Source organism: Oncorhynchus keta, chromosome 19, assembly GCF_023373465.1.
Source record: "Oncorhynchus keta strain PuntledgeMale-10-30-2019 chromosome 19, Oket_V2, whole genome shotgun sequence".
Classification (NCBI taxonomy): Eukaryota; Metazoa; Chordata; class Actinopteri; order Salmoniformes; family Salmonidae; genus Oncorhynchus; species Oncorhynchus keta.
The window spans coordinates 37,834,529-37,860,926 of NC_068439.1; the positions used below are offsets into that span (position 1 = coordinate 37,834,529).

The following is a 26,398-nucleotide window of genomic DNA, read 5'->3' on the forward strand; positions in this document are numbered from 1 at the left end:
ATGAATACTTACCCATAAGTTATTATTTGAGCTATTCTATTCTATGTTAACCAATAGGATGTTTGCGTATTTTAAACATATGTTTCATCAGTTTGAACACATTTGACATTTTTGGACAGCCAATGCTGTCAAAGCATTGAGCTCCCTAGGGGAAAAGCCAGTATTCATTGTGTGAGATTGGACTCTGAGCATAAAATCAGAAGCAGAGGGAGTAGGAGAGAGTCAGAGAGCTTAAGGACTCTTCCATTGTCCCCCTGCCTCGCCTCCTCACAATTGAATCCCATTCTGTGTTTATATGCATATTGTGTGAGTGAAATGGAGAGAGACAGAAAGAGGGAGGGGCAGAAGGAGAGGGAAAACAGCTGGGCTGCATTGTTAGAGCGAGAGAGAAAGAGAGGTGGGGGAAAAGATATGTACTGGACACTCATTCTTCACACAGAAGATACAGAGGACATTTCCATTTCCTAGAATAGGTCAATATCTCTGCTAAATTTGTGATGCTTAAATCATTTAGAGAGTTGGGATATTAATGGCATTGAAGTAGCTAGTACTTGCTTGTCATCTTTCCCTCCCTCCCTCCATCCTCCCCTGCTCTCAGACACATTGACTTGCTGACTGACTAACTGGGATGCTCCAGCATCGCAACGCTGGACTTTGTGTGTCCCCGTGTCTGTGCCAGTGTGCTTGACGGAGGTAATGAGAGAGAGAGGGAGCGTGAGAGAGAAAAGCAGAGCAAGAGGAGGAGAGAGAGAGAGAGAGAGAGAGCGCGAGTGAGAGACGTGCACAAACGCACACACACATACGGAGCGAGACGGGAGGAGAGAAGAGGAGTGGAGAGAATGCCTGGTGAAAGGGTTGCGCTTCCTCGCTTGCTGCTTCCAAGGCCTCTGTGAGAGAGACACCATGGGCTGCATCGGCTCCCGGACCATCAGTAAGCAGACCCCCATCTTTTCCCCCTTCTGCTTTTCCCCCAGTGATGAGAGAAATGGAAGAGGGTGGGAGTGGGGGAGGTAAGGAGGGCTCTCAATTTCTCCTCTGAAACTGTATGTACGTTTCTATGGAGACGTGTTGGGTTAACCTGGCTCAGCAGCGTCTGACCGAGGCTAGACATACAGGAGAGTTTTTTTGTTTGATCATGGTGAATGCTGAATGTGTGTGTGGACTAGGGAGTAGATGGAAAGGCACCAGCATGACAGTGGAAGTGAAGGCAGGACGTGAGACGATTTGTAGTGGACTGGAATAAGGGGCGACTCGGGTTGACATTTCAGCTTTATATGTCTGATGGGCTGTACGACCATGTGCGAATGGCGATTGGTGTGTGTGTGTGTGTGTGTGAGAGAGAGAGAGAGAGAGAGAGAGAGAGAGAGAGATGCAGAAGGTTCTGAGGAGACAGAGAGACTGAACGATGACGTTAGAGGCTGTTTACAATGATCTCAGGGGGGACAGGTGAAAGGAGAGAATGAGAGAGAGGAGAGAGAAAGCGAGTGAGAAGGAGAGAGGGAGGGAGGGAGAGAGAGAAAAGAATGATGAGAAATCCTGCTAGCAGTGTCTGCATGGTGTACTGTTGCACGTATAAATAGTGATGGAGAGAAAGAAAAAGGAAAGAGTGAAGCAGAGAGAAAGAGAGCAGACCTCTGAATTTCATTATGAAGAAGGACTGTTAGTTTGACTGTGTGTTTGTGTGTGTGTGTGTGTGTGTGTGTGTGTGTGTGTGTGTGTGTGTGTGTGTGTGCGCGCACTCCCTCTTGTTTAGCTGCCCTCTTGCCTTGACATAGAGCTAAGGTAACCATTCCCTGTGTCTGAGAACATCGTAAATGCTCCTCTCCTCTGTCTCAGTGCGTTATGCCAGCGGGTAATAAATTGAAGCATGCGTGCGGCAGCGCATTTCAGGTTAAGAGGTACTGTATCAAATTGAGACACACAAACACACACTCACACTCACTTGGCTGGACTATGACCCGCATTGGATGAGTCATGACCGGTCAAACCCAGGTGTGAGCCCGGGTGCGCTGCACATGTAGGTTCGTTCATTGAGGAAAGTTAATGGTGCCAGTTGTAAATACAGCCGGTGTAGCTACATTGAGGTGTATGGAGAGTTTCAGTGCTAAAACTAGTTTCATGGAGCATACTGTTGACGGAATGGAATTACATGGTCTGTGGAAGTCCTACGGTCCGTCCGGCTGTGACATAGGCAGCAGATGATTTCACTGAGCTCGATCTCTCTCCGATTGGATAAGATATTATCGCGAGTGTGTTGTACTGTAGATAGTATAACAGATGAATTAAAGAGTGGTGTGTCGTTGTCTGGGGGGATACATAAGAGAGGGGGTTGCCTTCTTTTAAACACTCGCCAGTTCCTTTATGAAAACAAATGGAGGCTCGCCGTCGGAGATGACCTTTGATTGTCATTGAGTCTGTGGGGGATGTGTAGCTTGTGTATTGAGCGTGGAAATGAAAGCCAGCCTTGGCGTTTTAGAGGCAAATGGGTGTGCGAAATGTGTGTGTGAAAACAAACTAGGGAAGGTGTCAGTGGATGTGGAATTTGTAGCAGGAAAACGACACTAGGGTTTTCCCTGTTTGCTGTAAGGGAGTTTTCCCTCTGACTGGGTTTCTCATTTCTGTCCTCATCTCTCTCTCCGTCATGGTTTGCGTCCGTAGTATTTAACACATGGGGTTTTTAGAAAGATGCTGTAACTTGTATAAAATACCACTATGTTACTCCTACCAATACTTACTGCCAAACAAACAAACAAACAAACAAAACGGTTTGCTTCGTCTACTAAATAGACATGCCCATGTTAGTGTGTCTTATCACGTGCCATGGGCCGTTTGATATCACATATGAACTGAGGGTGATGTCTTGTGATAAACAACAACAGCCCATTGCCCCGAGCGCTATTGTTATAATAAGCATAACTTGCTATATATAGCATCGGGTATGGAGTGACGTCGGTGGATGCGGAATGGAGGGGAGATACTTACAGTAAATATGGGTCAACAGCGCACCCCCACACCGTGTTGAGATCCTCTGGGAAACATTCAGAGGAACCGTGCCATGTCAACAAGAGAGCATGATCTGATTCTACTGTGTCCTACTGTTATTCCGGTGAATTGCGTAGCCTGCCGAACCTAGTTCTTACAGTGTATTCCATTATGTTCATAACGGATGTCGTTCACGATGAATGGTTGGCAGCTGTGTTTATTCCTAGACTCTGGGAGACAACAGAGCTCTTTAATAACCGTGCTCACTCAGTATTGCCTTTGTTCTGTGGTTATGTATCATGGAAGATTATAGCATAGCAATGTCAATCTCAGCAGTTTAGCGTGCTTACTGTAGTGGTTCGTCACAGGGTTTGTGAGGCGGATTACGGCAAGAGGTTATTCGATTTCAAATGGGCACGTCAAATTTGATTGGCGTCGTACAAATACACTGAGTGTACAAAACATTAGGAACACCTTCCTGATATTGAGTTGCATCCAATTCTGCCCTCAGATCAGACTCAATTCACCGGGTATGGACTCTACAAAGGTGTCGAAAGCGTTCCACAGAGATGCTGGCCAATGTTGACTCCAATGCTTCCCACAGTTGTGTTGAATTGGCTGGATGTCCTTTGAGTGGTGGACCATTCTTGATACACACGGGAAGCTGTTGAGCACGTAAAACCCAGCAGCATTGCAGTTCTTGACACACTCAAACCGGTGCGCCTGGTACCTACTACCATACCCCGTTCAAAGGCACTTAAATATTTAGTCTTGCCCATTCACCCTCTGAATGGCACGCATACACAACCCATGTCTCAAATGGTTCAAGGCTTCAAAATCCTTCATTAACTTGTCTCCTCCCTTTCATCTACAATAAATGAAGTGGATTTAGCAAGTGACATCATTAAGGAATTATAGCTTTCACCTGGTCAGTCTCTGTCATGGAAAGAACAGTGTCACGGATCCCTCCGGAACGTTCATAATGCACACCTGTCCCTCGTTCCCACTGATTAGTATTTGTATGTGCCCTTTGGTTTCCATGGTCTTGACGATTATTGTTACAATGTCTGTTGGTGCGTTTTCGTGCCATTTAGCAAAGTACAGTGGCTTGTGAAAGTATTCACCCCCCCTTGGCATTTTTCCTATTTTGTTGCCTTATCATTTGATTTACACAACATGCCTACCACTTTGAAGATGCTAAATATTTTTTATTGTGAAACAAACAAGAAATAAGACAAAAAAACAGAACTTGAGCGTGCATAACTATTCGCCTCTCTGATTAATGCCCTCTTTGCCTGGTCTGTGAGTTCTGGTGGGCGGCCCTCTCTTGGCAGGTTTGTTGTGGTGCCATATTCTTTCAAATGTTTTAATAATGGATTTAATGGTGCTCTGTGGGATGTTCAAAGTTTCTGATTTTTTTTTTATAACCCAATCCTGATCTGTACTTCTCCACAACTCTGTCCCTGACCTGTTTGGAAAGCTCATTGGTCTTCATGGTCCCGCATGCATGGTGGTACTCCTCGTTTCGTGGTGTTGCAGACTCTGGGTCCTTTCAGAACAGGTGTATGTATATACAGTCGTGGCCAAAAGTTTTCAGAATGACACAAATATTAATTTCTGTTTGCTGCTTCAGTGTCTTTAGATATTTTTGTTATGGAATACTGGAGTATAATTACAAGCATTTAATAAGTGTCAAAGGCTTTTATTGACAATTACATGAAGTTGATGCAGAGTCAATATTTGCAGTGTTGACCCTTCTTTTTCAAGACCTCTGCAATCCACCCTGGCATGCTGTCAATTAACTTCTGGGCCACATCCTGAATGATGGCAACCCATCCTTGCATAATCAATGCTTGGAGTTTGTCAGAATTTGTGGGTTTTTGTTTGTCCACCCGCTTCTTGAGGACTGACCACAAGTTCTCAATGGGATTAAGGTCTCGGGAGTGTCTTGGCCATGGACCCAAAATATCGATGTTTTGTTCCCCGAGCCACTTAGTTATCACTTTTGCCTTATGGCAAGGTGCTCCATCATGCTGGAAAAGGAATTTCTCGTCACCAAACTGTTCCTGGATGTTTGGGAGAAGTTGCCCTCCGAGGATGTGTTTGTACCATTCTTTATTCATGGCTGTGTTCTTAGGCAAAATTGTGAGTGAGCCCACTCCCTTGGCTGAGAAGCAACCCCACACATGAATGGTCTCAGGATGCTTTACTGTTGGTATGACACAGGACTGATGGTAGCGCTCACCTGGTCTTCTCCGGACAGGCTTTTTTTCCGGATGCCCCAAATAATCGGAAAGGGGAATCATCAGAGAAAATCACTTTACCCCAGTCCTCAGCAGTCCAATCCCTGTACCTTTTGCAGAATATCAGTCTCTCCCTGATGTTTTTCCTGGAGATAAGTAGCTTCTTTGCTGCCCTTCTTGACACCAGGCCATCCTCCAAAAGTATTTACCTCACTGTGCGTGCAGATGCACTCACACCTGCCTGCTGCTATTCCTGAGCAAGCTCTGTAGTGGTGGGGCCCTGATCCTGCAGCTGAATCAACTTTAAGAGATGATCCTGGTGCTTGCTGGACTTTCTTGGGTGCCCTGAAGCCTTCTTCACAACAATTGAACCCCTCTCCTTGAAGTTCTTGATGATCCGGTAAATGGTTGATTTAGGTGCAATCTTACTGGCAGCAATATCCTTGCCTGTGAATCAATTTTTGTGCAAAGCAATGATGACGGCCATGTGTTTCCATGCAGATAACCATGGTTGACAGAGGAAGACAATGATTCCAAGCACCACCCTCCTTTTGAAACTTCCAGTCTGTTATTTCAAACTCAATCAGCATGACCGAGTGATCTCCAGCCTTGTCCTCGTCAACACTCACACCTGTGTTAATGAGAGAATCAATGACATGATGTCAGCTGGTCCTTTTGTGGCAGGGCTGAAATGCAGTGGAAATGTTTTTTTTTTATTCAGTTAATTTGCATGGCAAAGAGGGACTTTGCTATTAATAGCAATGCATTTGTGAAAATTAATATTTGTGCCATTCTCAAACTTTTGGCCACGACTGTATACTGAGATCATGTGACATTGAGATTGCACACAGGTGGACTTTATTGAACTAATTATGTGACTTCTGAAGGTAATTGGTTGCACCAGATCTTATTAAGGGGCTTCATAGCAAAGGGGGTGAATAGGTATGCACGCACCACTTTTCCATTTTTGTTTTCTTCTTCTTCTTCTTTTTTTCATTTCACTTCGCCAATTTGGACTATTTTGTGTATGTCCATTACATGAAATCCAAATAAAAAATCCATTGAAATTACAGGTTGTAATGCAACAAAATAGAAGAAAAAAAAAAACGCCAAGGGGGATGAATACTTTTGCAAGGCACTCTAGGCCTTCCTCAATTTCCCATATGAAAACGCACTGCTAAACAATCTGTTGAAGGCTTGACCTGGCCAGAGACCTGCTGTAGCTTGTTGTGTCCTATTTTGCACCGCTCATCTTGTTTGTTATTCCGTTCTATTGAGTGTCTTTGAGATATTGCATTACACAGGAATCCCCCCCCCAATATTGATTTCATTAAAAGTGCTGACAGACTGACTGACGGATGCTCGGTATTGAGTGGAGCATGCTCACTGCGTCACATACACCGTACGGCTGATGACGCGAGTTGACGGACAACTCGCAAGGTGACGGACGTGGGGCCAAGGTGACTAGTCGATGGAGTTTACTTTGACGGGTGGTCATGGTTGAGCTGCTACTGACCGTTAGAGTGGAAGACTGCTAGTGCTCATGGGAGAAGAGGGGAGAGAGAGAGGCTCGGGGAGAGGGAGGAGGATGGGAGGAAGGAAGGAATTTGGAAGGGTGAGAGTAAAGGAGGAATGGAGAAAAGAAGACTGGGAGAAGCATGGGTTGTGTTACGATGGCTAAGTGTTAACTTTTTAAACTCTGAGACATATAATTTGAATTAGTAGCATGATGTTTTGGTGATTTGTCTGCCAATAGTGGTTTGGAACAGCTATCCAACTCTTTTTTTTTTTTTTTTTTACACAGTAGTTACCCACTGGGAACACACTGGTTGATTAAACATTGTTCCCATTTTATTTCAATGAAATTGCGTTGAACCAATGTGGAATAGGCATTGAATTGATGTCTGTGCCCAGTGGGTATGTATTTCGGGTCCAATGCTTTTGTATATTAGGTTGACAGTATGTGGTAGCTCCAACAGTTTTTTTTATCACAAATAAAGTCTCCTCATATAGGCTACGGAAATCGATGCTGAAATGTCGAGGTGCCATTTCCCCAGGTTGTCACTTTGGTTTCAAGCCCTGCTCTTACCGTGGCCATTCCTTACCATGATAGTCGCTGCATATGTGCTCAGAATAAAAAAAAAATGCAGTACTATGTCCTGCTAGAACTCCATTTGGCACTGGTACTGGAGCTGAAATGAGTCAGACTTTGGCCTTCACCCGGAATCAGCGTCAGGGCGCACGTCACCCACCGTGTGACAGCCAAGACGCCCTACTCGGCCCCAAGTGATCGCAAAAGACAGATGATGGTGGTGCCCAACATTCCGAACCACGAGATCTGTCAGGAGCGATTGCGGCAGTGGCCGACGATTCTCCTTCCCCCCCTGCCGTTTGCTTTGATGACCCGCGCGGCTTCTGGCTTCTGGCTTCCGCTCGGTTGGTCACAGCAGGCTAATGCACCCGTAAGGAATTCGCTCAATTCAGCGTGAGTGGCGAGCCCCTGCTATTTCGGCCACTGTGTGAACCTAGTCCTACCCTTCCCCAGCTCACACAATTGCTCGGAACAAAGCTTTCCCCCCCCACCTTCGTAATTGTACAGTTGTATCATAAGACTGCTGTGACGGTTGAGACCTTACCTCTCCTCTCAAACGGCTCATTATCTGACTCAGATGTTTTGAATCATCAATGAACGAGGGAAAGAAGAAAATGCTCTACCACGAGGCAAATTCTACAGCAAAGTGGAGGAGGCTTAGTACTCTATGAGATCAAGAGGTCTGCCTGTCTAGTTTATTTACAAGCTGTTAGATGACAGTGATGCCTATGAAGATTGAAAACCTCTTGACAGGCCAGGGTGACAAGTGTGGGAAAAGATGAGTGTGTTTGGGTCTGCTCTTTTTGTGCATGTTTTACAGATGGGTGGACCTCACACACACGAGGTGGTGATCAACTGTGGACACAATTCACTGAAATATTGTGACGATTGTTTTAACACCAACAACAAAACATATTCACCACCTTCTCATTCCATTGGTTAGGATGCAGGCTTGATAACACACCATGGACACCAATTGATACCATTAAAATATTGGCCTACTGGAACGCTCCCCTCCTCCTCCCTCCTCCTCCTCCTCCTCCTCCTCCTCCTCCTCCTCCTCCTCCTCCTCCTCCTCCTCCTCGTAGTTTTGTCCTGTTTTCTCTGCCCCATCTTGGTAAACCCTTGGTTGTCTTGTCCACATTTCCACACCCTCCCTGCCCTCCTTTCTCTTTTTTTTCCATTGAAGTGCTACTACCTCTTACTCGCCCTCTTTCTCCTCGGTTATCTTGGAGCTCCATCAGCTTTAGAGGTCTCTGGTGTGTGAGTGTCTGATGGAGGAAAATGGCCTCCAGCTTCCCCTGTGTGTCAACTCAGCTGTAGTTAAAGTGTTTCAAATCAGATTTTAGAACTCAATTTGACTTTCTCTTATGTTGGATCTATCTTCTATTTCTATCTATATCTATGTTTTGCCTGTTTAAAGGACACGTTCAAGTGTTACACATGTTCAGATTTAGATGGGGGCCCTTAGATAGTCATGAAGATGTGTTTCAAGTGAGAACTTTGTTCGACTCCCCTTTTAACTGTATACGTGTTCAAGTGAGATGTTAGGATATAAAACAATACAGACAAGTGTTTTAAGGATTTTGAATTCAATTAATGACTTTTTTCAGCTTATATCTGTGTGGAGAAGAGGGCACGCAATGCAGTGTCCATTTACAGTATGTGACAATATAATATTACTTTACCATATTTTCTGTATTTTGGGTATAATAATACAATATGCCTTACTAACAGTTGAATAATAATGAAAACATAACAGATTAGCATTTAATATGTATTTGAATGCATGATTTACTAGGCCTACTGTCCAATGCAACCTTAATGATCACGCAGTTGAAATAGGACACACTGAACTGTCATTCGAGGCCGTTTTAAACATAATCAAGTATAGGAATCTAAAGATCTTGGCCCATGATGACACATACTAGTTTTTCCTAATGTGCTAACAGTCGGTGAAAATAATAATCACATTTTATTGCTTTGTGTGAATGTTAGCATACATGTTGGAGAGTGCTGTCAGCTCTACTCAGTAAAGGTTGCATAAGGCTGGCTTCATCTTCTTCTATCTGCTTTCTCTATCTTTTTTTTCTAGCAGCGGACGCTGTTCCCGTACGGAAAGATGGGGAGCAGGTATGAAGGACATTCTCGATATATACAGTACATTTTATCCCCCCTGAAGTGAAATATCATTTGTCTGGATTTTATACCACTCCGGCTCTACTCTCGAGTGTATTTCATATTTATGTCAAATGGATCCTTTGAGCCAAGATGGCCATCGAGGAAAAGGGTCATTTCATGGTTTCTCATATCTAGTAGTGAAACTGAGCTTGACTCGTTCACGCTGCTTCCTATACCGAGAGTGCCATGACATAATGTTGCTCAGAGATGGTTTGTATTGAATTTCTCACAGAGGTCACCGGAGCTGGTCTCGAGAGCCAAAACCATTACGGTGCTATATATAATCTCCCACTCCAGGGACATAGCATACGATCCATCTCACTCCTTTACCACTGTTGCTGTTTTTGTCTCTGGAAAGAGGCTACAAGGCTGAATGTGGGGTCTATTTAAACAGAAAAAAACACACTCCACAATGACAACCAACAAGACCACCTCAGATGTTTTAAATAATAATAATAATAATAATATATGCATTTAGCTGATTTATCCAAAGCGACTTACAGTCATGTGCATACATTCTATATGGGTGGTCCCGGGAATCGAACCCACTACCCTGGCCAAGCGCCATGCTCTACCAACTGAGCCACAGAAGGACCCGAGGAAAGCATATTCATCTACACCCCCATCCCCCATCCGACAAGTAACAAAACACAGTTAAATTTAGACGTTGTGATAAATAAATAAAATGTTACCCCATATATTCCTGGATATGGTGGATGAACTCCGTCCACATTCGGATGAATGAGTCTGTAATTCCAAGATGCCACAGTATGATGTCAACACAGCAGTGGCAGCTGAGCTGAAGGTGGATGCAGCCAGCAGCCTCGTAACACACAAGGTTAGAAAGACAGTATGCGCTCCCCTGGACTGGCCAGAGTTTGATGGCAACAACACGGCCACTGATGTCTGATTGGCCGATTGACACACAAGCGCTTCACCGGGGGAAACCTGTTCCCAGAAATCACTGGGCCTGTTGCTAGGGAGAAGTTCCAAGGACGCTGACGCCCTGCTGCTCCTTGCTCTCCCTTTCTGTTAATGCACATTTGAACCATGATAAATCCTTTCTAGTGACACCCCACACCGCAAGCCCTCATAAATAAAGAGTAAGCACTGACCCCGGTCACTTTTTTTCAGTGAATAATTCAGCATTTTGTGGCATTCGTTTATCACCATCCCAACTAAAGTAGAAATCCTCTGGGCGGCTAGCTTGGACTTCACGGGGGATTGCTAAATCACTCTGACAACTCATGAGGTGTTTTATAAGAAGGTATTACAAGGTGAAAAAAAGATTCACTTGCAGTTGCAATACATACTCTTATAGAAACAACAAGAAATGGCAATACAGTCGAGAATGTTTAATTCGGACATTTTCAGGCCTTTCTCAAGACCAGTCTCCATAATACATATTCCTCGCAATAATTTACACCTGAATATGTGGGAATGGAATCTAAAATGTATCTGTGAATCTCGAATCTAGTCTGTTCAACTAGGTTGGACTGAGCAATACTCATTATATCCAACCAACTTCCAACACCTCTCTAAGGCCAGCCTAATTCTTTATGACAAAATACAATGGCCAATGGGCATACTCCAATAGGGCCACTTTAACTGCCTGCAGAAGTTGCTGTTGGCCCTGGCAACTAGGTTAGATTTGACCTCAAGCATTTCCTTGTTATCATAACATTGGAGTATGATAGGCCTGATGATGAGTCAGATTCCACAATTCTATGACTAGTGTATGCTCTCAGTCGGTATTAGATAGAATGTCGCGACCCGGGCCGCCTTGGGGGAAAACAACCCATTTTTACCTTGTTGATCCTATTGGCTCACAGAAAACACTTGACCTTTTTCAAACGCAATTTTCTTGCAGTATTCTTGTTTTAGCCAATTACAAATCTACATTTAAGAAAAGTACTTTTTGACATTGCCTGCTCCTGGGAGTTCTCACTACTTAGAAAAACATCATATTGTAAGGGCTTCCCTCATGCCTCTTTTTATGGTGGCGCCAGCAGCCGCGTGAGTTCCAGCTAGCTACCGACCAGAACATGAAGCTAACCAAGAGCAACAACACAAACATACAGACTATACTAAACAAGTTAAACGTCTTACCTGGGAGGAAATGTTTTCCACACACATAGCATACTTGGACTCTGGGTCCCCACAATTTCCCACTCTCCCATACCGTATAGCCTGCAGCCACAGGGCTGTTCTCGCAGGCTCTATTTCCCACTCTCCCATACTGTATAGCCTGCAGCCACAGGGCTGTTCTCGCAGGCTCTATTTCCCACTCTCCCATACCGTATAGCCTGCAGCCACAGGGCTGTTCTCGCAGGCTCTATTTCCCACTCTCCCATACTGTATAGCCTGCAGCCACAGGGCTGTTCTCGCAGGCTCTATTTCCCACTCTCCCATACCGTATAGCCTGCAGCCACAGGGCTGTTCTCGCAGGCTCTATTTCCCACTCTCCCATACTGTATAGCCTGCAGCCACAGGGCTGTTCTCGCAGGCTCTATTTCCCACTCTCCCATACCGTATAGCCTGCAGCCACAGGGCTGTTCTCGCAGGGCTCTATTTCCCACTCTCCCATACCGTATAGCCTGCAGCCACAGGGCTGTTCTCGCAGGGCTCTATTTCCCACTCTCCCATACCGTATAGCCTGCAGCCACAGGGCTGTTCTCGCAGGCTCTATTTCCCACTCTCCCATACCGTATAGCCTGCAGCCACAGGGCTATTCTCGCAGGCTCTATTTCCCACTCTCCCATACCGTATAGCCTGCAGCCACAGGGCTGTTCTCCCAGGCTCTATTTCCCACTCTCCCATACCGTATAGCCTGCAGCCACAGGGCTGTTCTCGCAGGCTCTATTTCCCACTCTCCCATACCGTATAGCCTGCAGCCACAGGGCTGTTCTCGCAGGCTCTATTTCCCACTCTCCCATACCGTATAGCCTGCAGCCACAGGGCTGTTCTCGCAGGGCTCTATTTCCCATTCTCCCATACCGTATAGCCTGCAGCCACAGGGCTGTTCTCGCAGGGCTCTATTTCCCACTCTCCCATACCGTATAGCCTGCAGCCACAGGGCTGTTCTCGCAGGGCTCTATTTCCCACTCTCCCATACCGTATAGCGTGCAGCCACAGGGCTGTTCTCGCAGGCTCTATTTCCCACTCTCCCATACCGTATAGCCTGCAGCCACAGGGCTGTTCTCGCAGGCTCTATTTCCCACTCTCCCATACCGTATAGCCTGCAGCCACAGGGCTGTTCTCGCAGGGCTCTATTTCCCACTCTCCCATACCGTATAGCCTGCAGCCACAGGGCTGTTCTCGCAGGCTCTATTTCTAGCCTGCAGCCACAGGGCTGTTCTCGCAGAGCTCTATTTCCCTACGCGGGAGCATTCTGGACTGCATGGCGGGATGTTTGACCTGGTTACATTTACACTGAACAACACAATAGCTTTTGGCATGTTTTTGTTATTTCTGTATAACTACAAATGTATGATGAAGTTGGCTTTTTTTTTACAATGGGGTTCAATGGAAAATAATGTTTGTTGTTCCTAATTTGTGGGTGTGGTAGAGGGGAATTACTTATGACGTGAATATCGACTTGGAGTATAGTAGGAGAATGACATCACACGGGGCACCATTTTATGTATGCGTTTTCCTCACAAGGGGCACAGTTTCGTCCTATTTCTAAGTGCAGGATGTGTTATGATAACATAAGATATCATTCAATTATGAATAATTAGTTCAAGCCTATTATTGGGAGGGAAGCACGACAAACACCAACACTGACTTCAATGGCAATTACAACCAATTTTTGTTTTGTTTTTTCTGATTTCCAAAGCAGATGGTCAAGCTGATATGAGAGAATCTATTCCTACACAGACAGTGAATTCTCATATCTAATCTATCCAAAATGTATCAATATTTAAACCCCCCGCCTGCTTCGTCCAAATCTCTCTTCCTCTTTTGATATTCCATCACTCACATTCTTTCTCTTCCTCCCTCCCTCCACCCAAATCTTGAGTACTTTACTACCACTGGTTTCGTCCTGCGAATCCTTTGCACACCTTATTTGTCTTTTTTGTTGTTTCTGTCATTGTCGTTGTAGCTGATCTTCTTTTTTTTATTCTCCTCTCTGTTGGGTTCCCTTTCCCGCCTCCTCTACACACATACCTACTGTATATCTCTCCCGGATTTCTTCCTCCACCTCCCTCTCTTTCTCTCTCAGCATGGGTGTGCCGAGTTTTCCTGCGAGGGAATCCATGTAAATCCTTTGCTAATCTCGCCCTCTTCCTCCTCCGTCCCGCCGCGCGTGGTTCGGCTCACTCTGTCTGTAGAGCGTTGCTGCTAATCTACTGTGCTGCCTGTGTTACATAGTATCTCCCCGGCTGGGGGATACGAAGCTGTAACAACCTTACCGTAATCTACGGCAGCTAATAACGCTAGCCGCTAGCGTGATGCTCCTTTATTTATCAAGCATATGAATCACAGGCCCTACAGGTACAGTCCAGTGTCTGCACATTGAACTACTACACCACATGTAATGTCAATTTTGCTTAATATGATGGTAGTTGTATTTGATTGTTAAGTCGAATTTCCCCCTATTTTCTCAATTAAATTGTATTTCATATCTAATCCTCAGCCAATAATATTGTTTTGCCCCCCCATCTCAACGATCGGCCATTCCTCTCCCCTTTCTCCTCCACAATTCTTTCTTTCTTTCCTCGCCTCATCCCTTTCTACAGCTCTCGATGGAGGACACCACTTCCATCCTGCCTCGTCTGAAGAGGAACTCCAGCGCCTACGGGATCGGTGCTCTGGCTAAGTCCTCACTGACAGGTGTGTCAGGTGTGTGTCTGTCCTGGTAGACGGTAAACCAACCAGCCATGTTGGCTCCAGACAGGAGGGGGAAATGGAGCCAACATGGGTGCCCTTCCTGTTTCACTCCCTTCCTCCCCATTGATATCTAATGCACACGTCAATTTACCGTTTATGGGCAATTGATGGAATCCAATCAGATTATTATTATTTTATTTTTTAATCGAAATAAAAATCTCCACAGGTGTGTTGGGAAATGTAGCGTGGTGTTTGTGGTGGTGGTGTGTTTTTATTGTGTTGGCAAGGCAGTTTTATGGCTCTGTGCTTGTCTGTGCTTTTAGTGTATTGTTAGTGTTGTGGTCGTGTCTGTTGCGGTTGAAGTACATTTGATTTGATATCGTGTGTATTTAACAGTCAGCCTCTATCGACCTTGGAATGATAAAGACCTCAAAAGCACTACTTTCCTTACTCCCAAAATAACTTTGCATAACACTGAATATAAATCGACAATGGATAATATTTTATGAAGGAAATTATCATTTTTATGAGAACAACATTTGTCAAATCAACAAAGCTTCATATCTGCTTTTGCCCAATGTATTCAGTTCACACTGAATACATTAGTTGATTTAATTTCGATTTGTATTGTTCCCCCCAAACACTTACACCGAAGGAATAGTACATCCCTCGTTATCGTCAGATATTTGCACTTTAATTAAGGATTTGCAGTGGTGCTTTTTCAGAATGATGTTTACAGCGAAGGTAACTTTTTTCCACATTTGAATTACAAACAAATGCTTCAACTCTAATGAATCTCGTCTTCTTGATGAATTTCAAAAGTGAAGACTGAATATTAATATGGTTCATAGAGTTCTCTAGTTCACCCTGATTGCTCACGACAGGTGACTGAGAGATCGATCAAGTCAACAAGCCATGAGGAATAAACAGCCAGCTTTTAATAATGCAGTAAGCCCCATCTACATCAACTTCAATCTCCAACCACCCAGAATTGCTGAGAGACATCCATGAAAGAGGAAGAAGCCATTTTGTACTGAATTCTATGCCTTCCAGAAAGAACGCATAACCCATTAAGCATTTTCCACGCTTCCGAGCCCATTTCACTTCCTGAGCCCAAAGCCGTCGTGGGAGGTGCAATATTCAGAAATTGAATGTGTTGTGTGTGTGTGTCCCCCCCCCTCTATTCTTTATTTAGGCGTGTCCCGTTCCATGAAGGATAAAGTGACAAAGCCCACTGCCATGGCCTCGGGCAAGGTGGCTCACATGATCGAATGGCAGAGCTGGAACACACCATCCACTGGGACTGAAGGGACTGTGGTCGCCAAAATCCCAACCTCGCAACGCGAAAAGGATAGGAGGAGGGAGAGTGAAATGTACAGTGAACTCAGTGAAGGAGAAAAGGAAGCCCGCTTCACCGCAGGTAAGAGTGAACATAAGAACCAGTGAAAATGAAACAAATCAATATGTACAGTGCATTCGGAAAGTATTCAGCGATCTTGACTTTTTCCACATTTTGTTACATTACAGCCTTATTCTAAAATGGATTAAATAAAAATATGTCCTCATCAATCTACACACAACACCTCATAATGACAAAGCAAAAATATTTATTACAAATAAAAAACTGAAATATAACATTTACATAAGTATTCAGACCCTTTACTCAGTACTTTGTTGAAGCACCTTTGGCAGCGATTACAGTTTTGAGTCTTGGGTATGAATCTTGGGTATGACGCCTCAAGCTTGGCACACCTATATTTGGGAAGTTTTTCCCATTATTAGCCATTATTAGCCAGTAGCATACCACGCTGCATCCCACTGCTGGCTTGTTTCTGAAGCTAAGCAGGGTTGGTCCTCGTCAGTCCCTAGATGAGAGACCAGATACTGCTGGAAGTGGTGTTGGAGGGCCAGTAGGAGGCACTCTTTCATCTGGCCTAAAAAAAATATATATCCCAATACCCCAAGGCAGTGATTGGGGACATTGTCCTGTGTCGGGTGCCATCTTTCAGATGGGACTTTAAACGGGTGTCCTGATTCTCTGTGGTCACAAAAAATCTTGTGGCACCTATCGTAAGAGTAGGGGTGTTAACCCCGGTGTCCTAGCTAATTTCCCAATCTGGCCCTCAAACCATCACGGTCACCTAATCATTCCCAGTTTACAATTGGTTCATTCATCCCCCCTCCTCTCGCCTGTAACTATTCCCCAGGTTGTTGCTGTAAATGAGAATGTGTTCTCAGTCAACTTACCTGGTAAAAAGAATTCTCTGCAGATTCTCTCAAGCTCTGTCAGGTTGGATGGGGAGCGTCGCTGCACAGCTATTTTCAGTTCTGGGCTCTGGCTGGGCCACTCAAGGACATTCAGAAACATGTCCCAAAGCCACTCCTGAGTTGTCTTGGCTGTGTGCTTAGGGTTGTTGTCCTGTTGGAAGGAGAACCTTTTCCACAGTCTGAGGTCCTGAGCGCTCTGGAGCAGGCTTTCATCAAGGATCTCCCTGCACTTTGCTTTCCCTCAATCCTGACTAGTCTCTCAGTCCCTGAAAAGGGTGGCAGGTTTCCACCAGACATGACGCTTGGCATCCAAAAGGTTAAATCTTGGATTCATCAGACCAGTGAATCTTGTTTCTCATGGTCCCAGAGTCCTTTGAGTACCTTTTGGCAAATGCCAAGCGGTCTGGCCACTCTACCATAACGGCCTAATTAGTGGAGTGCTGCAGAGATGGTTGTCCTTCTGGAAGGTTCTTCCATCTCCACCGAGGAACTCCAAAGCTCTGTCAGAGTGACCATCAAGTTGTTGGTCACCTCCCTGACCAAGACCCTTCTCCCTTGATTTCTCAGTTTAGCTGGGTGGCCAGCTCATTTAAGAATGATGGTGGCCACTGTGTTCTTGGGGACCTTCAATGCTGCACAAATATTTTGGTACCCTTCCCCAGATCTGTGCCTTGAAACAACCCTGTCTCGGAGCTCTATGGACAATTCCTTCGACCTCATGGCTTGGTTTTTGCTCTGACATGCACTGTCAACTGTGGGACCTTATATAGAAAGGTGTGTACCTTTCCAAATCATGTCCAATCAATTGAATTTACCACAGGTGGACTCCAATCAAGTTGTAGAAACATCTTGAGGATGATCAATGGAAACAGGACACACCTGAGATCAATTTCGAGTCTCAGAGCAAAGGGTCTGAATACTTATATAAATCAGGTATTTCTTTTTTTATGTTTTATACATTTTCTAAAATGTCTAAAAACCAGTTCTGGCTTTGTCATTATGGGTTATTGTGTGTAGATTGCTGAGGGGAAAACATATTTAATCCATTTTGGAATAAGGCTGTAATGTAACAAAATGTTGAAAAAGTCAAGGGATCTGAATACTTTCCAAATGCACTGTAAATAAATGAGATTTGGAACCATGTATTTTTACATTGTTTACAAAGTCTATCCCCTTGTTTCATCCAGGATTAATGGCACAATTTGCCTTATCGGAGGCTACTCTGCTGGGCTGGAGATCTATGGAGGAAGACAGCCTTTGTGCTGGCTCCAACCAAGGCAGTGTGGCACACCTCAGTGAGACCAACCAGGAGAGCATCACCAGCAGAGGTAAAGGACTAGAAACATGGCCACCACACACTAGAATTAGGGCAGCCATTTTATGATAACTTTTGTTTTTAATGTACAAACTACATTTCAATGAACAGCACTCACTGAATCTGTTCATCCAATGCCACAGTGCTATATTGTGAAATTGAGAAGGATGTACAAATGACATTTGATCGCATATAGCATTTAAAGCTGAGATTCGCGATAGACGCAACAGCGCCACTGGTCGCCCCAGGAGCATTTGTTATTGTTTTTTTTTTTTTGGGGGGATGAGCATCCAGCATCGTGGTCAAGAGAAATCGTAGTCCATAGCAATTGATGTCCAAGAGGAAGAAACAGTCTTCGTTGTTTAAATGAGCTACTTTGTTGTTTTGATATCGCAAACGGACGTGGCAGGTTTCAGCTTTAATGAATGAATTCCAGATTCAACCAACGAAGACAAAATGTTTATTTATACTAAATGAAGCATTTACTTTTCCACAACAATATTAGTGCCAAATGCAAAAACACATCGTTGAGTTAATATATATGTCGTTCTGAAGAGAGATCATAATTGACTTGTGAGCTCCACGTCCACTCTGCATTGGACTGTGCTGCTCCCTATTTGACTGTAGAAGGCTTCCTGCCACTGTGATTGACGTTGTTTACTCCGGTTTGATTGATGCCATTTCCACTCCGCTTGACAGGTCGGCGAGAGGTGCATCAGGGCTTTATGAAGAAATGTTGTGGAGAAACTCAAAATGGTAGCTGTGGCCCTGGGGTGTTTGGTTGGGTAGTGTTGTGTTGTAGCAGAAAACCCTGGGGGAGCTTGTAGGTTAACACAAGGACTTAGCCTGACTCTCATTAACCAGCACCATAAGGGCCTATTCTCTGCTATTATCAACCCAGAGACCAATTAAAATCAGATTATTATAGGCATTATAATAACTAAGGCACGGTTTGCCCATCGTCAAGTCAGCTTTCATTTTCTCCTTAGATATGTTTCCAGTGTATTTATTGTCAAAATGGTGACGCTGCTGTAAATATCTTCTGATATCTGGTGATACTGTTTCTTCAAGGCCCTTTGAACCCAACTAATGTAAACCACTGTTATGGAAACTGAAGGCCACGTTTACTTATATCCACTGCCTTCTGTGACACATCAAAAATCTTTGCTTTGTGCTCTTGAGATTACAGTTTATTATGTGTGTCTAATAAAACATGTACTTCTCCCTTCATCCCTCCCTAACACAACAGATCAGGCGACCCATCACTCCTCGGCCGACGTGTGGCCCAACACCTACGTCGCCCAGGGCCTCTATTGCCTCTCCTCCTCCGACGCCTGGGAGCCAATCAGCAACGATCCATCGGGCGTGGCCTCGCCGGCCGCCTACATCATGGCGGGTGGGGGCGGAGGGACGCCCGGTGAGGGCTACGGCGAGGCGGACAGCGTGGGGGGCTACATCCAGCAGCAGTCCCAACAGCTCACCCTGCAGCAGCAGAGCCAGCTGCAGCTCCAGCAGCTGCAGCAGATCCAGCTGTACCAGCACCAGCAGCTAATGCTCTACCAACAGCAACAGGTGAGACAGACTGGATTGCCTCATAGAGTACTGTCACCAGGTGGACTTAGTGTTTCAATAAAATATGGAAGTGTCTAAATGACAACCATTGTAAGACAGCAGTATACTAGCAGTTTGCTAGTGTTATTAGCAGAAAATGTATCCAATTTTTTTAATCCTTCTTACTGTTAATGTAATGCTACCAACGCTTTAGTGTTAATAACAACACATGAGACCTACTAATTATGTACAGAAATACTTGTTGCCAAGAGCAACAGATGACTCATTTCCTCCCACTAGCCATGAGCTGTCGACTCATGGGGATGTCTCTTGATAATGCAATTATTTTGTGTCATGAGAACATTTTAAGGAATTGTGTTGCCTTATCTACAGACAATGGAACACAGACTACACAGTGCAAACCACTCCCTCCAAGCCACGCCCAACAGCACCATCCACAGTCTGGGCCTGCCCACTCACCCTCGCCTGGCTGACCTATGGGGATCCGCGCAGGTGGAGATTGTCGGACAGATGAGCGGGCCAATGGGTGACATGGTTGGGGGTGTGGTTGAGACCTTGGGGGAGGAGCCAGAGGAGGAGAGTGAATGCATCTCAGAGCAACAGGAAGAGGAGGAGACTAAGGTGAGCCATGTGATTGAAGAAAACGTGTTGATTTTCAGACGATCAATCAATCAATCAAATGTATTTATAAAGCCTTACATCATCTTATGTCACAAAGTGCTGTACAGAAACCAGCCTAAAACCCGAAACAGCAAGCAATGCAGGTGTAGAAGCACGGTGGCTAGGAAAAACTCCAAGGCCAGAACCTAGGAAGAAACCTAGAGAGGAAGCAGGCTATGAGGGGTGGCTAGTCCTCTTCTGGCTGTGCCGGGTGGAGATTATAACAGAACATGGCCAAGATGTTAAAATGTTCTTAGATGACCAGTAGGGTGAAATAAGAATAATCATAGTGGTTGTAGAGGGTGGAACAGGTCAGCACCTCAAGAGTAAATGTCAGTTGGCTTTTCATAGCCGATCATTCAGAGTATCTGAATCTCCCCCACGGCACAACCCAAGGAGGGGTGCCAACCCAGACAGGAAGACCACGTCAGTGACTCAACCCACTCAAGTGACACACCCCTCCTAGGGATGGCATGGAAGAGCACGAGTAAGCCAGTGACTCAGCCCCTGTAATAGGGTTTGAGGCAGAGAATCCCAGTGGAGAGAAGGGAACCGGCCAGGCAGAGACAGCAAGGGTGGTTCGTTGCTCCAGTGCCTTTCCGTTCACCTTCACACTACTGGGCCAGACTACACTCAATCATAGGACCTACTGAAGAGATGAGTCTTCAATAAAAACGTAAAGGTCGAGACCGAGTCTGCGTCTCTCACATGGATAGGCAGACCATTCCATAAAAATGGAGCTCTATAGGAGAAAGCCCTGCCTCCAGCTGTTTGCTTAGAAATTCTAGGGAAAATAAGGAGGCCTGTGTCTTGTGACCGTAGCATTCATGTAGGTATGTACGGCAGGACCAAATCGGAAAGATAGGTAGGAGCAAGCCTATGTAATGCTTTGTAAGTTACCAGTAAACCCTTAAAATCAGCCAGTTTTTGTATTGCTTTAGATATAATCCATATTATCACACACATTGTTGCCTAAACAGATTGAGCCAAACTGATATTGCCACTATTAACAGCAGGCCCAACAAGAAGCCAAGTTAAACGTTCAGCCTGCTGCACAGACCCTATGGACGCTCTAGTCTAGAGCTCCTGGTTAAATTGTGTTCAGGAGTATTTTTAAACTCTCTCCGTAGTTAAAGTAGGAAGAAATATATGTCACTGTTGTAAGAATTTGTCCGTCTAATACATTTACTATCGTAATATGTTCAGATATTGAATTACTTTGACATATTTAATTACGTTATGTTACGCAAAATTCTGTGTGGTGGACAGAACGTGTTTCTACATTACACAGATTAATATTTTCACCACACAATTAATTACAGGAAATACACAGTCTTTTACCTCAGATTGGTGATGTTAGTATTAAAGTTTATAGTCTTTGGTTAAGTGTTTTTGCCATATGCGCCAGTCCATAGTGGGACTTAGAATGCAGCTGTCATTTTCAGACCACGGTGGCTAGAAAGAAATTGGCGCTCTTCCCATAAACGTCTCTTGCCTCACATGAATGCATGGATTTGAGGGTTAACCTAGCATTCAAAAGCCAACCCCTGTCGATATTTAGAAACTGGTGTGAGGTGGGGATTCGTTGAAATTATCCAGACATAAAAAGTGTTTTGTTTCTTTTTCCATGTTGGCCATCTACTGAAATAATTTTCTCACAGAGATATAAATTGATAATGGGCTACGACAGGTTGTCATCTATCAACAGATATATGTAGTGTACCCAATTTCATTGAGGTTTATCTGTTAGAAGAGCGCAAATAGTACATGTCGCTGTGGTTATTGTCCCAGTTCCATTGATTGAAATACAATATCAATGTGAGTGATTAATTTGCGCGTGTTATTGATACAGTAGAACAAGCTAATCAATTCCAGTCTTGAGTGACCGCTTGGTAAATATTGGTGCATGTGCAGTTTGAGGTACTAATTGAAGTAATCTGAACACAAGTGTGAAATGTGTAAGGAGTAACTTATGTATGTATTGGTCTTCAAAATATCACAACTTATTTAAGCATATTGATCTAAAACCGGTGTTTTGACACTTGGCCAATGTATGTTTTAGCCATATAAGCGGTACTTTTAACATTATTTCTCAACATGATTTTACTTTATCAGGTAAAAACTACTGAATGAGCCACAAAAAAAAGTGCTATGATTTATTGATTGTGATGATATTAGTGAAATCGAGAAAATATGTTTGTCCTGCCTACTACAAGTGTTTTACGTCAAAGTCAGTCCTCCAGCGACACGATGGCGTGCAATGCTAATAAATGGGTTATTCTGTACCCACAGGTAGGGACTGTTGACTGATCCTCACGGTTTGGTAAGTACAGTATAGTTAGTAAACCATCCATTTACTGTTTTCACAGGAAGATGAGATTACGTTAACCTTGGAGCCAACTTTGACCCCGTCGCCGCTTAGAGAAGACGCCACCCCGATTGGAGGCACCAGTCCACAACGAGCACGCCCAGAATCAATGGGAGAGCGCATACCCTTTGTGGTCACACCCTGCATAGTCCAATCGTTGGAGGAGAAGGATGAAGAGGTGGCGGAGGGGCCTATTGTTGCCGTGGCAATCAATTGAGAAGGACAGTCAGAAAGAGAGATTGACAAACATGATACACTTATCAATAATCAACCAAGCAAGCTATTCCACACCCCTTCCAGCTATTTACCCACTCTGAGACTGAGAGAAAAACAAAGACCAAGTGCTGGAAATGACAATGATGAAAGAGCCACAGGCGACTTTAAAGACAGTTCAATGACTGCTCAAATCTGTGGGTTTGCTGAAACGTAAGGATTTGTTTTGCCGTGATATTGAACTGAGGAAATGAAGTCGAAAGAATGGAGTTCAAGAGTAGAAAGAAAGACAAAGGACACTGCGATAAAGTTCAGTGCAATATAGAGAATCACGAGACAACCAAAAGGAAGTGCATGCTTTTGAAAGGAATCTAACGATAATAGTAAACCGTATACAAAGTAATAATATATAATAATGATTTTTATAAAAACAAAAAAGGAAATAAAGTGATATGTATCAGTGTTTGTTTGTGTGTGTATGTACAGTGTGTGTGTATGTACAGTGTGTGTGTATGTACAGTGTGTGTGTGTATGTACAGTGTGTGTATGTACAGTGTGTGTGTATGTACAGTGTGTGTATGTACAGTGTGTGTGTATGTACAGTGTGTGTGCGTGCGCTTGCATGTATGTATGTGAGAGTGTTCGTATGTATGTATGTATGTATGTATGTATGTATGTATGTATGTATGTATGTATGTATGTATGTATGTAAAAATATATATATATATTCTCGAAAAACATTATTGTTGGTAGTGGTATTTTGTGTGGTGTTCAATAGTTTTACACACAAACTAATTTCCCGTGGACAGGCGCACATAACATAAATGGTATCGTCTTTCAACAAACTGACTAACAAGCAGCTTTATTCCAGTGCCCAGATTTTTCGTCACTGATCATATTGGACAAATCACCATTTTGCAGGTGCTCACATCTTTGGATTTTGGAAGGGGAGGGGACATTTGTCCCATTGACTTGCCCAAAGCTTTCAGAGAGAAGGGGTGGAGCTACTGCCCTGCCTCCGCTTCTCGTTCTAGAATATACCTCTCGCCCAGAACTTAATTGAATATCTGACGCAATTCCGCAAGATTTTATTTCTGGGTTTCCGAGATTACACACACACACAAAATATGGATCATATACCATTTATAGTGCTGGTAGGCTTCTTGTTGGCCACTGTATCGCAGGGTTGAGCTCAATTCAGAATTTTACTCCTTCATCACACGAGTTGAAACTAAAATTGTATTGGCCACACCCCACAGGATGTAGAATTTGAACTTGAGTTTGAGTGACAGCAAGTAGAATTGAATCCAGTGCAATTCAGAGAAACACAATGCCACAGATGTCTCAAGGTTTGAGGGTGCAATGGGCATGCTGACTGCAGGACTGTCCACCAGAGCTGTCGCCAGATCATTTGATCTTAATGTCTCTACCATAAGCGGCCTCCAATTATGTTTTAAAGAATTTGGCAAAACGTCCAACCGGCTTTACGACCGCCGACCATGTGTATGGCGTTGTGTGGGCAAGCGGTTTGCTGATGTCAACGTTGTGAACAGAGTTCCCCATGGTGGCGGTGGAGTTATGGTATGGGCAGGCATAAGCTACGGACAACGAACACAATTGCATTTTATCGATTGAAATTTGAATGCACAGAGATACCGTGACGAGATCCTGAGGCCCAATGTCGTGCCGTTCATCCACCGCCATCGCCTCATGTTTTAGCATGATAATGCACGGCCCCATGTCGAAACGATCTGTACACATTTCCTGGGAGTTGAAAATGTCCCAGTTCTTCCATGGCCTGTATACTCACCAGACGTGTCACCAATTGACCATGTTTGGGATGCTCCAGTTCCCGCCAATATCCAGAAACTTCGCACAGCCATTGAACCAGAGTGCGACAATATTCCATAGGCCACAAACAATAGACTGATCAACTCTACTCTGCATGATGCAAATAGTGGTCACACCTGATACAGACTGGTTTTCTGATCCACAACCTAACTTTTTTCTAAGGTGTCTGACCATCTGTATTCCCAGTCATGTAAAATCCATAGATCAGGGCCTAATTAATTTATTTAAAATGACTGATTTCTATGTATGAACTCTGTAAAAATCTCAGTAAAAGTACTCAGTACTCAGTAAAAATCATTATATACAGTATAATACAATTTGCATACAGGTTATGCTTTCCTTGATCATACATTTTAAGAGTTTGTCCTGAAAATCAATTGTTTCAACAATACTTTATATACAGTACCAGTCAAACGTTTGGACACACCTACTCATTCCAGGGTTTTTCTTTATTTTTACTATTTTCTACATTGTAGAATAATAGTGACGACATCAATACTATGAAATAACACATATGGAATCATGTAGTAATTATTAAAGTGTTAAACCAATCAAAATATATTTTATATTTGAGATTCTTCAAAGTAGCCACCCTTTGCCTTGATGACAGCTTTGCACACTCTCCGCATTCTCTCAACCAGCTTCATGAGGTAGTCACCTGGAATGCATTTCAATTAACAGGTGTGCCTTGTTAAAAGTTCATCTGTGGCATTTCTTTCCTTCTTAATGTGTTTGAGCCAATCAGTTGTGTTGTCACATGGTATGAGTATTATACAGAAGATAGCCCTATTTGGTAAAATACCAAGTCCATATTATGGCAAGAACAGCTAAAACAAGCAAAGAGAAACGACAGTCCACGTCAGCCAATCCAGAAAATGCTAAGAACTTTGGTCGTTTCTTCAAGTGCAGTCGCAAAAACCATCAAGCGTCATGATAAAACTGGCTCTCATGAGGACTGCCACAGGAATGGAAGACCCAGAGTTACCTCTGCTGCAGAGGATAAGTTCATTAAAGTTCCCAGCCACAGACATTGCAGCCCAAATAAATGCTTCACAGGGTCCAAGTAACAGACACATCTCAACATCAACTGTTCAGATGAGACTGTGTGAATCAGGCCTTCATGGTTGAATTGCTGCAAAGAAACCACTACTAAAGGACACCAAATAAGAAGAAGAGACTTGCTTGGGCCATGAAACTTGAGCAATGGACATTAGACCAGTGGAAGTCTGTTCTTTGGTCTGATGAGTCTCAATTTGAGATTTTTGGTTCCAACCGCCGTGTCTTTGTGAGATGCAGAGCAGGTGAATGGATGATCTCTCTATGTGTGGTTCCCACTGTGAAGCATGGAGGAGGTGTGATGGTGGGTGGGGGTGCTTTGCTGGTGACACTGTCAGTGATTTATTTAGAATTCAAGGCACACTTAACCAGCATGGCTACCACAGTATACTGCATCGATACGCCATCCCATCTGGTTTGCGCTTATTGGTACTATAATTTGTTTTGTTTTTAACAGGACAATGACCCAAAACACACCTCCAGGCCGTGTAAGGGCTATTTGACCAAGAAGGAGAGTGATGGAGTGCTGCATCAGATAACCTAGCTTCCACAATCAACCGACCTCAATCAAATTGAGATGGTTTGGGATGAGTTGGACTACAGAGTGAAGGAAAAGCATCCAACAAGTGCTCAGCATATGTGGGAACTCCTTCAAGACTGTTGGAAAAATCATTCCAGGTGAAGCTAGTTGAGAGAATGCCAAGAGTGTGCAAAGCTGTCATCAAGGCAAATGGTGGCTACTTTGAAGAATCAAAAATCTAAAA

At 44.0% G+C, this 26,398-nt stretch overlaps 1 protein-coding gene across 6 annotated transcripts; it reads left to right on the forward strand.

Moving 5' to 3' along the window:
• Window positions 1-429: 429 nt before the first annotated feature.
• Window positions 430-23,192, forward strand: LOC118398217 (protein FAM131B-like). Of its 6 annotated transcripts, none has more exons than XM_035793347.2 (9): window positions 430-931; window positions 8,931-8,978; window positions 9,413-9,450; window positions 14,241-14,334; window positions 15,527-15,751; window positions 17,787-17,927; window positions 19,164-19,486; window positions 19,859-20,107; window positions 22,516-23,192. In XM_035793347.2, exons 1-9 carry the CDS (start codon window positions 904-906, stop codon window positions 22,729-22,731), a joined length of 1,362 nt encoding a protein of 453 aa, XP_035649240.1. In that variant the 5' UTR covers window positions 430-903; the 3' UTR covers window positions 22,732-23,192. The 6 variants fall into 6 exon arrangements, with proteins under 6 accessions (XP_035649240.1, XP_035649239.1, XP_052326442.1 ...); XM_035793346.2 differs by having other exon boundaries at window positions 431-931; window positions 14,241-14,343; XM_052470482.1 differs by lacking the exon at window positions 8,931-8,978 and having other exon boundaries at window positions 431-931.
• The last annotated feature ends 3,206 nt before the right edge of the window (window positions 23,193-26,398 follow it).